Genomic DNA, 12,430 nt, shown 5'->3' on the forward strand with positions numbered 1-12,430 from the left:
TGCAAGCCGCGGGCCGGAGGCGCCCTCCCTGAGCGGGCCCGGAGCCGCAGAGGCGTCGCGGGGCGCGGCCGAGGGGAGGAGGAAGGAGAGCGGAGCGCAGCCGGCCCGGGCCCAGCCGTGACTCGCGGGGCGGCGGCTCCGCCAATCTGCGGGCGCTGACGCTGGGGGCGGCTCCGCGGCGCTCGATATCTGCCCGCTCGGGGCGCGGGGCGCCGAGAGGCTGGGCCAGGCAGGAGCTGCGCTCGGGGCGGCCACTGCACCTGCCCGGGACCCCGCCGGCCGCTCCCGCGCCCGCCCCTCCGCCCTTCGCCCTCCCAGCCCCGGGCTCCCGGGCGCGCGGTGAGAGCAGAGCCCGGCCCGGAGGAGCCGCCCCTTCCCCGCCCGCCGCCTGGAGGGGACCGCGCTGAGGATCGGGTCGCCTGCGGCCGCCGCCACCGCCCGGGCCCGTCGCGCCCCGGCCGGGATGGACCCGCGCGCCCGATGAGCCCCGCGCCGGCCTCTGCGAGCGCCGAGCCTCCCCCTGCTGCGGCCCCCGCCGCCCCCCGCGCGCCCGGCTCCGCGGACCAGGACCCCTGCGCTCCCCGGCTGAGGGCGCGGCCGCTCCGGAGAGGCCGAGCAGGGACAGCCCCGAGATGGCGCGGGGACCCAGCGCTTTGGCGGCGGGCGCCCTGCACGCGGTCCGGGCCCGGGCACAGCCCCGGAGCTGGTAGCCGCCCGGCGCCGATGGACCTTGACCCGCGAGGCGGCGCCGCGCTCGTGCCCAGCCGCAGCTAGAGGGGCGCCAGGGGAACGCGCTCCAGGCCCGGGCCGGCCGCGCGGCCATGAAGATGATCCTGGTGCGCCGGTTCCGCGTGCTCATCCTCATGGTCTTCCTGGTGGCCTGCGCGCTGCACATCGCCCTGGACCTGCTGCCCCGGCTGGAGCGGCGCGGCGCGCGGCCCTCGGGGGAGCCCGGCTGTTCGTGCGCGCAGCCCGCCGCCGAGGTGGCCGCGCCCGGCTGGGCCCAGGTTCGGGGCCGCCCCGGGGAGCCCCCGGCCGCCTCCTCCGCCGCCGCCGACGCGGGCTGGCCCAACAAGCACACGCTCCGCATCCTGCAGGACTTCAGCTCCGACCCCTCCTCCAATCTCTCGTCCCACTCGCTGGAAAAACTGCCGCCTGCGGCGGAGGCGGCCGAGCGCGCCTTGCGGGGGCGGGACCCCGGCGCCCGGAGACCCCACGACCCCGCGCACCGGCCGCTGCTGCGAGACCCAGGCCCGCGTCAGTCCGAGCCGCCGCCCGGCCCCGGCGGAGACACCTCGCTCCTGGCCAGGCTGTTCGAGCACCCGCTTTACCGGGTGGCGGTTCCGCCGCTCACGGAGAACGACGTCCTGTTCAATGTGAACAGCGACAGCAGGCTCAGCCCCAAAGCGGTGGAAAGCCCGGACTGGTGAGTGGGGTCTGGCAGGTGCCCACCACCACGGGAGCCGTGAGCCCAAGGCACGGTGCAGCGAGGTTCAGGGGCCCCGAAAGGCCGTTCCCCAAGGAAGAGGTCGGGCAGGGAGTGTGGTATGGGAGGAGGCAGCCGCCCAGCTCAGGGCACTGCCTTTGTCTCCAGAATGACCTCCTCCTTGGGAGGGGCTGCCGGGTGGTCGGAGCCGTGCCCCTGTGGTTGCTGGTGAGGAAGCCAGACCCTGCGCCCTTTAGAAGCGAGTCCTGGCCATCAGCTTGGGAAATGGGGTCAGGCAATGAATGAATGGGTTGGTGAGGGAAGGACAGTGGCCTTTCCCCGGGGAAGGGGCCAGACTGCCGCTGGGCTTTCAGACACTTGGCAAGGGTGCTCTGGGTGGGCACCTTGGAGAAGGTCAGGATGTGCCTATTGAGTCTTTTAAACCCAGTGGCTGGAGCAGAATTATCAGAGGGGTTTGCTGGCAGCCATGAGGTGCAACAAAGGGTCCCACCCAGCAGGGGCGGCGGGTGTGCTGGCTGCAAAGAGATGACGGCTGGATAAAGGGCAAGAAGCCATGCAGGGAACATCTCTTTAAACTGTCCTGGCTAAGCCCTTTCCCCATCCCCCGGCCCTTCCCTCCACCACACAGATCAAAACAAGCAGATACTACAACCCGAAGCAGTGGAACATTAACCACAGCAAGGCCGGAATAAGTAGCTCCCTGCAGAAGGTTACCCCAGCAGCAGACGGGAGACTAGCCTTCCAAAAGATCCCGCTGAAAGTCCCTTCTCCCCTGAAGTGTGACCAGGCCCAGTGTCTTCTGTCTAAACACACTGCCTGTTTGAAAGCCTCTGAGCCTTGCCTGCTGGTCAGGTTCAAGGAAATGCTCGGAAATTTGAGAACCAGAGCAGCGGCCTAGGGAGAGACGGCCACCCAGAGCAGTGAGTGGCCAGGAAGTGGATCCTAGCCCCCCTCCCACGTCCACCGCAGGAACCTCCTCAGCTTTAGGTGAATTCGAGCTAGGACAAGTTCCACATTTCCCTTCAGCCCAGCAGGCAGACAGAGGGCCTGTCCTTCCTCCAGAACTGTCCCTTGACCCCAGAGATGTGAGGACAGGCTGCGTGGGCGGCGGGTCCTCCATGGGAGCCTGGGCTGGAGAGAGTGCTGCCTCTTTCCTCTCTCCCCACCCAAGCTGCTCTCATTAAAATCAAATTTAGCCTCTTGCATCATTCTGCCCCTGGTTGTTGGAACAAAAGCAGAGAGCTGGGGAAGGTTCCTGACAGACTGGGCGTGTCTGTGATTTTCATGCAGTCTGTGGTCAATGGTACGTTCTCCCCTCTACTCCAAGGGAGAGCCAGCAGCCCCTGGCACCCCCAGCTGACATCACGGTGGGGCCATTTCGGTGACCCCGGGACAGATGTGGCAGGGACGGCAGGGCAGTGCTGACGTCCTGGGATTAGTCTTGCTGTAGTTATAGCTGTCTGTGGCAGCTCCAGAGGGTGAATAAGAATTACAGGCCTTTTACCGTGTTATTAACTGGCAGCAGAGCAGCCACAGAAGAAACTGCATACATTGCAGGGCCCTCTTTAAGCAGAGGCACCTTCAGTAGCATCTGTACTGACTTGAACCCAGAGTTAAAAACCTTGGCGTCGGTGGCCTCTCCCCCATCATCCGGCTCACGGGCCCGTTCTTTCCATGCTGATGTTCATCCTCGCTGCTCCCTGCAGGCCGCGTGTGGGTGCTGAAGGTGCAGAATTCCTCTCCACCGGGGAGGCAGCCGCGGACTCCTATCCCAACTGGCTCAAGTTCCACATTGGCATCAACCGGTACGAGCTGTACTCCAGACACAACCCAGCCATTGAGGCCCTGCTGCACGACCTCAGCTCCCAGAGGATCACCAGCGTGGGTAGGTGCCCTTGGGTGCACTTGAGGGCCATCTGGGTGCCGGCTGGGGCTGCCGTCAGGGCTGCCGGGGCAGGCTGTGCGTTAGAGAGGTCTGGGAGGCCGTTGTTCATTACTGCAGCTTTAACCTCCTGCAGCGATCTGCACGGGCAGCGCGGAGGGACAGAAGTCTCGCATCTCGTGTGCATTTGCACTGGATGTGCCCCTGATCTGCTGCACGATGAGCTGGGAAATGCCTGGACAGCCCGTCCACTGTGCTCTGCCTCCTTACCTGGGTGGTCCTTGGGGTGCCAACTGGACGACAGCATCCTTCCCTCCTGGGGTAGAGGACTAGAGGGGCATCCTTGGCGGCGGTGACCCCTCCACCGAGACCGTGTGCATGGGACTCTCCTGCTTCTCTGCACACGACCCTGGCTGGGGGGGGAGATAGCCATGAGCCTGCTTCTTGTGGTTTTGTAGTCGTCCTTCAGTCAGAGCTCAGCAAGGCGCTATGCGGTTTCATACTGAGGAGACGTAGGCAGAGCTCAGGATGGAGGCCTGGGCCTCCTGGATGGAGGAGTTTGAAGGCAACGTCTCCAGGTCCTTTGGGATCTGCTGAATTGGACAAAAAAGGGCATCCAGTTGCTGATTTCAGGAAAATGTGCCACTGCAGCTTCTGAGCGTGGAGGTTTGGTGCCGTTGTTCTCAGCTTGTAGGCAATTGTTTGTGAAGCTCCCGTTTGTCACCAGTGCTTGGAGAGGCAGTGAGGGCAGGGCTGAGGCCCTTTGGTGGGAGCGGCTGCTCCCCGGGGATTGCAGGGAGTGGGCCTGGGTGCACACAGTGGGCAGGTGCAGAGGCTGGGAAAGCCTGAAGGCAGGGCTTTCTTTGCGCTGCGTGATGAGGCCAGCTGTCCCAAGCATTAGCTGCGTGTGTGTCTCAGAAGCAGCCCTGGGGCTGAGGGTCCCGGCAGCCTGGGGTTCTGTCCAGTTGCTGACACAGGACTTAGGTGTCCCCTTTCAGGCCGGCAGGCAGGTTTTCCAGAGCCCTGCAGGGCTGTTCCTGGCTGTCTCTGCCAGGTGCTGAATTGTTTGCTGGGTACTCACCTGGTCATGGGAAGAGAGAATTTGCAGCTTTCTCCCCACTCCGTGATCAGCTCACCTCATAAGAGAGATCAGCTGGACAAGCTGGGGGTCCTCTTCCCTCCGTGCTGCCTGGGAGGAACCTGAACACCTCCCCCTCCCTCAAGGCCCCCCTCCATGAAAGCTCTGCCTTTCTTCTGCCCCTGCAGGGGTCTGAGGGCTTCGAGCTGTGCTGGGGAGCAGTCCTGCAGCCAGCCACAGCCTGAACGTCCCTTCTGCCCCCGAAAGTGAGCGTGGCCATTAAGGAAATACTGATGCATCGATCAATGTGTCAGTCCAGTCAGCAGATTTTTACCGGCACCTCCTGCCTGTCAGGCCCTGTTTCTGGGTGGTGGGGAGTTGAGGATGAGTTCAGCCTCAAGGAGATCCGCTGCCTCTGTGGACCCGACAGTCTCCGGAAGAGGCACACACGCAATGCCTGGTCCTGAGGAGGAATGAGCACTTCAGAGCCACGCACACCAGGCAGGGCGTGTGGAGAGGAGGGGACTCCACTGGGAGGGGCTGAGGACCTTCCACGGGGTCCGTCGGGCGGCTCACCTTCCAGGTGGGGTCCGTCGTGGCAGGGAGAGGAATGCAAGAGCATTGCACACCAGCCAGGACGTTCGGGAGGCGCAGCACTCACGTTTGGTGAACCTCACATGCCGCTGTCCGTGTGAGCTTCTCTCCAGCTCATTTTCCGCGTCCGTCCAGCGGGGTCTCCCCACGTAGGATCAACGCAAGGATAGGATGAGATGGTGCACGTGAGCAAGCTTGTAAAATATTAACTAGTACTTTGTGCGTGGCCTTCCACAACAGCTCCCTCGTGTGCACAGGCAGGGTCTGGGCAGAAGGAGCGCTTTGTGGATTCCAAAGGCCACCAGGCCCTTGGCAGGCACTGCAGCTCACCACATCCCTCAGGGACCAGTCAGCTTTCCAACACCAGCACTGCAGAGGTGCGGGAGTTCTGTGCCCAGGAGCTCCTAGAGCAGCTTCAGGGAGAGTGCGGGGCCTCCTGGGACCTGGGGCAGCTTTGCCCACCTTAGGAGCCCTTTGTCTATCTGGACAGGCTAGCCCTGGGTCACTACCACCCCCCTCTGGTCCAGCTGTCCCAGGGCAGTGGTGCCCAGGCTGCCTGACATTGCGGTGGTGTGGATGGAGCCTTTGCCAGGGAATCCCTGCCCCAGGGTTCTGGTGTGGCCTCCGCCTGGGTGTGCCCTGGTTAAGTCCTGTGCCTACCGAAGGGCTGCCCAAGCTGATCTCGCTCGCCCGCCTCCTAGACCACGTTGGCCACATTGGTTCTAATCCTGTCTTCTTGGGTGGGGGCCCATCTGAGGACAGGCTTGGTGCCCACAATCATTCTGCAGGGCCAAGCAGGGCCTGCGAGGAAGGTGAGCGGACACAGCCCCATCACCCAGGCGGGACAGCAGGCTCTGGCCCAGGAGATCTGGGGGTGAATCCTGGCTCTGCCGGCCACTAGCCAGAGCAGAACTGGGCAAATGGATGAACCCCTCCAGCACCTGGCTTCTCGCTGAGAACATAGAGACAGTTATAATCCGGACCCCGTAACGTCTGACTTACAAATCTGAATGCCAAACAAAACCCATTCGTTAGCCAAACCTGACTCAAGCTGAATGGATTTGGGGGCAGAACGCCGAGGCTAGTTAAAAATCCTTATTTTTCTCTCTCACAGTGAATATTCACGTGTCCCTCTGAGAAACAGGAGTGTGTTTGATTGTGGGGTTCTGCCCCCAAGCCGTGTGGGCATGCCATGAGCGGCAGCCACGTACCACGTGTGCTTTCGTCATCAAAATACTCGCAGTCCCCAAATACTTCTGCCCCCAAAGATGTTGAAGAAGAGCCCGGACCTGTGGTGCCGGCTTCACGAGGTTGTTCAGGCTTAAATGTGCAAATACGAGTAAAGATGTGAGAGCAGAGCCTGACAGCTCGCCTGCGGGGTGGGGTCTGTGTGGCAGCAGCATTTCGGGGCAGCTCACCTGCTGGGTGGATATTTGTGGCAGCAGCATTTCGGGGCAGCTCACCTGCTGGGTAGGTATTTGGAGGCAGTAGTATTTGGGGGCAGCTCTCCTGCTGGGTGGGTATTTGGAGGCAGTAGTATTTGGGGGTGGCTCTCCTGCTGGGTGGGGTCTCCACTGCAGTTGTATTTGGGGGCAGCTCGCCTGCTGGGTGGGTATTTGGAGGCAGTAGTATTTGGGGGCAGCTCACCTGCTGGGTGGGGTCTTTGTACGGCGGCAGCATTTCAAGGCGGGCTGATCCTTCTTATCCGGGGAAGCTAGAGCTGGGCAGGTGCCTGAGCCTCGTGAGGGTCTCGGACTGGATGCTGGGCCCTGTACTCCCTGCTGCCTTGGGCTTGGAGATGCTCACAGGTGAGTTCTCATTTGTGAAGAGGTCTGTCTTCCTGAGGAAGCAGAGAACCCTCAGCCGGGAACCAACCGTGCCGCCGGAGTTGCTCCATGCCCAGGCCCATGTCTCCTGGTCTGCAGGGAACGGCACAAGGGGGCTGGCCTGGGCCAGGCCAAGTGTCCCTGAAGGATGTGCTCTGTCCTAGAAGGGGCCTGACCTGCTTGCTGACCCCGCTTGCTGCTGCCTGGCTGACCTGACTCAGCCACGGCTGTTCTGAGGGCCCTTCTGAGTATGAACTCCCAGTTGGAGGTTCTGGGTGAAGACCCAGCTGCTTGAGAAAGCAGCCTCTGGCTGGGCCCTTGGCATCGCCAAGCCAATCAGGCAGGTGTAGAGCCTGGTGCCCCTAGACAGGTCCTGCAACCAAGAACAGGGGTAGCCTTCAAAGGCCAGCCCTGCCTTCCAACCGCCGCTGCACAATGAGGGAAACTCAGGCTCTAAAAGCAGGTTTGTCCAAGATTAGCACCTGCGTGCTCCAGGCTCCGAGTTCTGTCCCCTCAGCTGTCTGGCCCCTGGGTGCTTGCTTTAATCTCAAGTCATTCATCTTACTATTAAACATGAGCCCAGAAATATTGCTGTAATGGAGAACGAGGCCTGGGAGTCCCTCAGAATGGCTGCATTAAATCCCCCCTGCTTAGAACCACCCAATCCAATTCATGGAGCTCCACGTGGCCTGCAGGACGGCTGGTTAGGGCCAGCAGACGTTTATTTATAGCCAGGCTCCTGGCTGCCTGGTAACGGGCCACTGCCACCTTTAAAGAATCTTGGGGCTGGGCGCAGTGGCTCAAGCCTGTAATCCCAGCACTTTGGGAGCCCGAGGCGGGCGGATCACGAGGTCAGGAGATCGAGACCATCCTGGCTAACACCGTGAAACCCTGTATCTACTAAAAGACACAAAAAACTAGCCGGGTGTAGTGGCGGGCACCTGTAGTCCCAGCTACTCAGGAGGCTGAGGCAGGAGAATGGCGTGAACCCGGGGGGGCGGACCTTGCAGTGAGCCAAGATCGCGCCACCACACTCCAGCCTGGGGCACAGAGCAAGACTCCATCTCCAAAAAAAAAAAAAAAAAAAAAAAAAAAAAAAAAAAAAAGAATCTTGGGATATTATCTATCTCTATTCAGCTTAAAATCAGGTATGCAGTGCCTTCGGCTGGCACTGGTGATAATTAAACTGCCATCATGCACAATTATAGATGCAAATAATAAATTACATAATTAACAACTCTGTACTTGGAATTACTTTTTTAAAAAGTCATCCCTCTGGCGTGTGAGGATTTGGGCAGTTTCTGGACTGAAATACAGAATTGCTGCATCCAGATTGGGTCAAAGCCTGTGGTTGGGAGAACATGCCTGCACAAGGAAAAATGACCCCATAGGACGAAAGTCCTTGACACGAATGGATCTGCCACAAGGGAAAGAATGAGTCTAGCTAGAAGCCAGGACTAACCGGCCGGTGAGCTTCGAGGAACAAAGGGCCTTCCGCTGCTGGGTCAGCCCATAAGAGGGAGCTGCCTGCAGGTACCCGGGAGGGCACGGCCACCCTGTCTGTCCGTTGGGAGCAGAACTCCTTGGAAGGCAGCACCAGCTCCAGAAAGGTCACCGTCCCCCACTCCTGCCCACCCCAGGTGGCAGCTGCCCCTGCAGGTCACAGTCCCAGAGCCTGGCTCACCTGACCTAGAGAGAGAAATGGGAAGATGCCCGATTAGCTGGAGGCCCATGGCCCCAGGGCTGGGGGACCGTGGGTCATCCTGAAAGAAGGACAGTAACCGCCTGGAAAGGACGATTTCGGGTGGAGCCTGGAGGAGGCGGCAAATAGCTCGGTCCGCACTCAACTCCCTTCCCAGCCGTCTGATGGAAGGCGAGGAGCGAAGCTCATGCTGCTGAGACCTGGGGTCACCCAGGCACCGGCCTCCGCATGCCCAGCAGAGACAGCAGCCCCCTAACTGCAGGAGTGTGCCCCGATGTGCTCCTGCCGACTTTCCTTCTAATTGCAGACGTGGTCCCCACTGGGGCAAGGCTGCAGTTTTCTTTTAAAAGACAGATCTTTCAAAATAAAAGGGGCCTTGAAGAAAATCATGAAATAAATAACAGTCTGGGCTGGAGACAGTTCTGGCGAAAGTGTCCCGAGGGTGGTGTGTGATGGATGGGACTTTGGGCAGGGCTGGCGTGGCCTTGCCTGTCACTTGAAGCCTCCAGGAGAGTTGAGGACTGGCAGACCCAGGCCCGGAGCAGGTGCGGACTCTCAGCTCTTCCAGCCCCTTACCTTGCAGTAGGGGCTCACAGTTCTAGCCTCCTTGATGCCAGCCCCAGAGTGCTCACTGCTGGCCAACTATGTCCTTTTCCTCAGAACCGGGTCCTTCAGTGCCCACGGTGAGTGGGTATATGAGGCTGTGTGTGGGCACCTAGGCTCTGGGACACCCAGCAGACCTCTCTGGCTTGGAGATGTGTGGGTGGGAAGAACAGGGTGACCTGAGCCCCCCTGGTGTCACATTCTTCACATCTGAGCCCTCCTTGGGTGAGGCCCTACTTCCAGCACACACAGCTGAACCCGTTCGTCTTACAGCAATAACTGCTTCACTCTGACCCTTGAGGTCAGACGGTGGCTGTGAACAGCAGGGGGAACCACCTGGCTGTGACCCCCAAGGACGACGCTGGCCCTCTTCACAGACGAGATGACCAGGGCCAAGGGCGGCAGCATGGTGGCCCACACTGACGGCAGCATCTCACACCTGGATGTGTCTGTGTGATCCACAGGCCTGTAGGAGGTGGAACTGGTTAATTTAGTCAGGTTGGGGTTCTTGTTAGAAAGGGTTCCTGCTCCCATCCGAAACCAAGGCTGAGTGGTGGTTGTACCCAGTCTCCACTCCCCTGAGCACCGGGCGGGGTGTTGGGACCCCCAGCCCCAGGCCACACACCTCTTTCCTTCGGGGCCGTCTCTCCCTCTCTCTTGCCAGAGCTGCTTCCTCACAGAACTTCCCAGTGGGTTGCTGGAGCTGTCTGGGGTTACGTGGCTTGCCCAGGGCCACACTGACTGGGGCCAGGCACCGAAGTCCATTAGTATTTCTGTGACAGCAGCCATCTTTCTATATATTTCTTATTTCATAGGAGATGCCAGAATCTCCTGGAGTCCTTCTGAGGAGGCGACTGCATACTGACATCGCCTGTGTCCTGTGCCATCACCCGGGGAGAGGCTGTGGGCAAAACCCAGTGGTGTCCGAGGGTCTGTGTGGCCCCGAGCTCTTAGTGCTGACAGCAAGTTGAAATAATGAAAGCATAGGGCACTCTGTTAGTGGCTGTTAACTTGTGTAACTAGTGGATGTTAATCCACATTAACTAGCCATGTTACCTAGTGATGTAGGTTAATATGATTAATCAATATGAATGAATCATGTACACTGACGGATATCTGGGCGATAGGATTCTTCAGGGAGGCCGGGGAAGAAGTAGACTGTCACCTTCGGTCTAAAGGTGGTGAGTTCAGTGGTGGGAGGTGCTCAGGGCAGGTGGGTCGGAAGAGGAGAGTGTTCCAGATGGGAAGAAACTATTCGAAAGGCAGCGGACGTCTTCCTGTGTGCACAGAGAGGATGGGTGGCTGCTGGGTGAGATTGTACTGGGGAATTGGGGGGCCGGTGGAAATCTTCCCGTGTGCACAGAGAGGACAGGTGGCTGCTGAGTGGGAATTGGGAGAACTGGGTGTGGGGGTCCTGTGGATATTGTCCTGTGTGCGTAGAGAGGACAGGTGCCCACTGGGTGGGAATTGGGAGAACTGGGTGGGGGGGCCCTGTGGACATCTTCCCGTGTGCATAGAGAGGACAGGTGGCTGCTGAGTGGGAATTGGAGGAATGGGCCCTGTGGACATCTTCCCGTGTGCATAGAGAGGACGGGTGGCCATTGGAGCAGTGCAGTCGGGACCTGCTTCCAGAAGAAGGACTGAACTGACCAGATTTGCATGTTTTTATTGCCCTGGGAATTGGGGCTTGGAGGCCTTTCCGGGGTCCGGTTGTGCAGTTGGTTTGATGATGGCCTGTATTTGGGGGGGGGTGGCTACAGAGGGAGATGGAGGGAAGGTGGTAGGTGGGAGAGGGCTTAACAGGTGAGTCTCTGAGACTTGTCCATGGTGTGGGGTGACTTTGGGGTCTGTGCCAGGACGCCCCCATCTCAGCCAGCTTCATGGGCATCAGAGGGATCAGCTCTCAGTGGGCCCCTCCCCAGGCTGGGGCTGGGCAGGCTCTGACCGACCCCTGTCCACCGGGGGCACAGGAGGCTGCATCAGGGAAGGCGTCTCCGTCAGTCCCGTCCCCAGGGCCTGTGCCCACGCGCCTGGGCTTCTCCCACTAATGAGGTGAGATTTCCAAGCGTCGTGAACTTTGGTCTGTCTTTAAGAAAACCCAAAATGGCACCTTTTTGTCGAGGCCTGCCCTGTGTCCTGGCTCTGCCACCTGCTGGCCCCTTCCTGGGTGGGAGGGCAGGATGACCGGTTCAGTGACAGGAGGGTGGACGTCTGCACCTCCCAGCCATCGCGATGAGTGCCGAAGGCCTGAGACGCCGGGCGGCTCGTGTGCTGGTCTTTGCAGGGAGATCACATCTGATTTTAGAGCAGGATTCCAAACGTCTGCCAGCAGAAGACCCTCTTGGTAGACTGAATGGTGGGCTCAGGTGGGCGGCACGGCCCACGGTCCACGGGAAGCGGAGTCCTCAGTCGCTGTGAGATCTTCACGCCCTTTAATTTCTAATCGTTTATTTGCTCCGTGGGGAGGAGCTGGCCTCACAGCTGAGCACAAGGGCCAGGGAGACCGGACCTGCTCCCAGAAGAAGGACTGAACCGGCCAGATTCGGATAATATGGTTTCTGTTTGTTTGTTTGTTTGCTTGTTTGTTCCTGAGACGGAGTCTCGCTCTGTCACCCAGGCTGGAGTGAGTGGCGCGATCTCGGCTCACTGCAAGCTCCGCCTCCCGAGTTCACGCCATTCTCCTGCCTCAGCCTCCCAAGTCGCTGGGACTACAGGCGCCCGCCACCACGTCCGGCTAATTTTTTTGTATTTTTAGTAGAGACGGGGTTTCACCGTGTTAGCCGGGATGGTCTCGATCTCCTGACCTCGTGATCTGTAGGCCTCGGCCTCCCAGAGTGCTGGGGTTACAGGCGTGAACCACCGCGCCCGGCCAACATGTTGTTATTTTAAAAAGCAAGGTCACGAGCCCTGGAAGGAGCAGATACACCTGGTACAGGAAGGAACCCTTAAATCCTGTGACCCCAGTTACTAAATGGAAATGGGAACATCCAATGGAGCTTAATCCAGCCAATAATTTTTTAATCATCACTTCTTTTTTTCTTACTAAAAAATGTACTCCCTGTTCATTGTGGAAATTAGAAACACCGTTAAGGAAAAAAATGGAAAACTAAAGTCAACCACAGTTTTACTTTTGGGAGAAAACTACCAAGCTTCAGGTGCCCATCCAGGCATCCCAGTTTTAAAAATCCGTGCACTGTATTCAGAAGAAAATGGTTATGGAGTCTAAGTTTTTAATGGGCTGCCCTGATTATTGGTAAAATCATACGCTGTTTGCTGTCATTGAAAACCCCCGTGCCCA

At 59.4% G+C, this 12,430-nt stretch overlaps 1 protein-coding gene across 1 annotated transcript in view; it reads left to right on the plus strand.

Annotated features, from left to right (window-relative positions):
- Positions 1-214: 214 nt before the first annotated feature.
- FAM20C (FAM20C golgi associated secretory pathway kinase) overlaps positions 215-12,430 on the plus strand; it is a 63,377-nt gene continuing 51,161 nt past the window's right edge. The window contains exons 1-2 of the mRNA XM_010366676.2: positions 215-1,426; positions 3,154-3,332. Of these exons, the coding sequence (XP_010364978.2) occupies positions 822-1,426; positions 3,154-3,332 (784 nt within the window). The 5' untranslated portion in view covers positions 215-821. The remainder of the gene's footprint in view (positions 1,427-3,153; positions 3,333-12,430) is intronic.

Source organism: Rhinopithecus roxellana, chromosome 6 (genome assembly GCF_007565055.1).
Source record: "Rhinopithecus roxellana isolate Shanxi Qingling chromosome 6, ASM756505v1, whole genome shotgun sequence".
Taxonomy (NCBI): Eukaryota; Metazoa; Chordata; class Mammalia; order Primates; family Cercopithecidae; genus Rhinopithecus; species Rhinopithecus roxellana.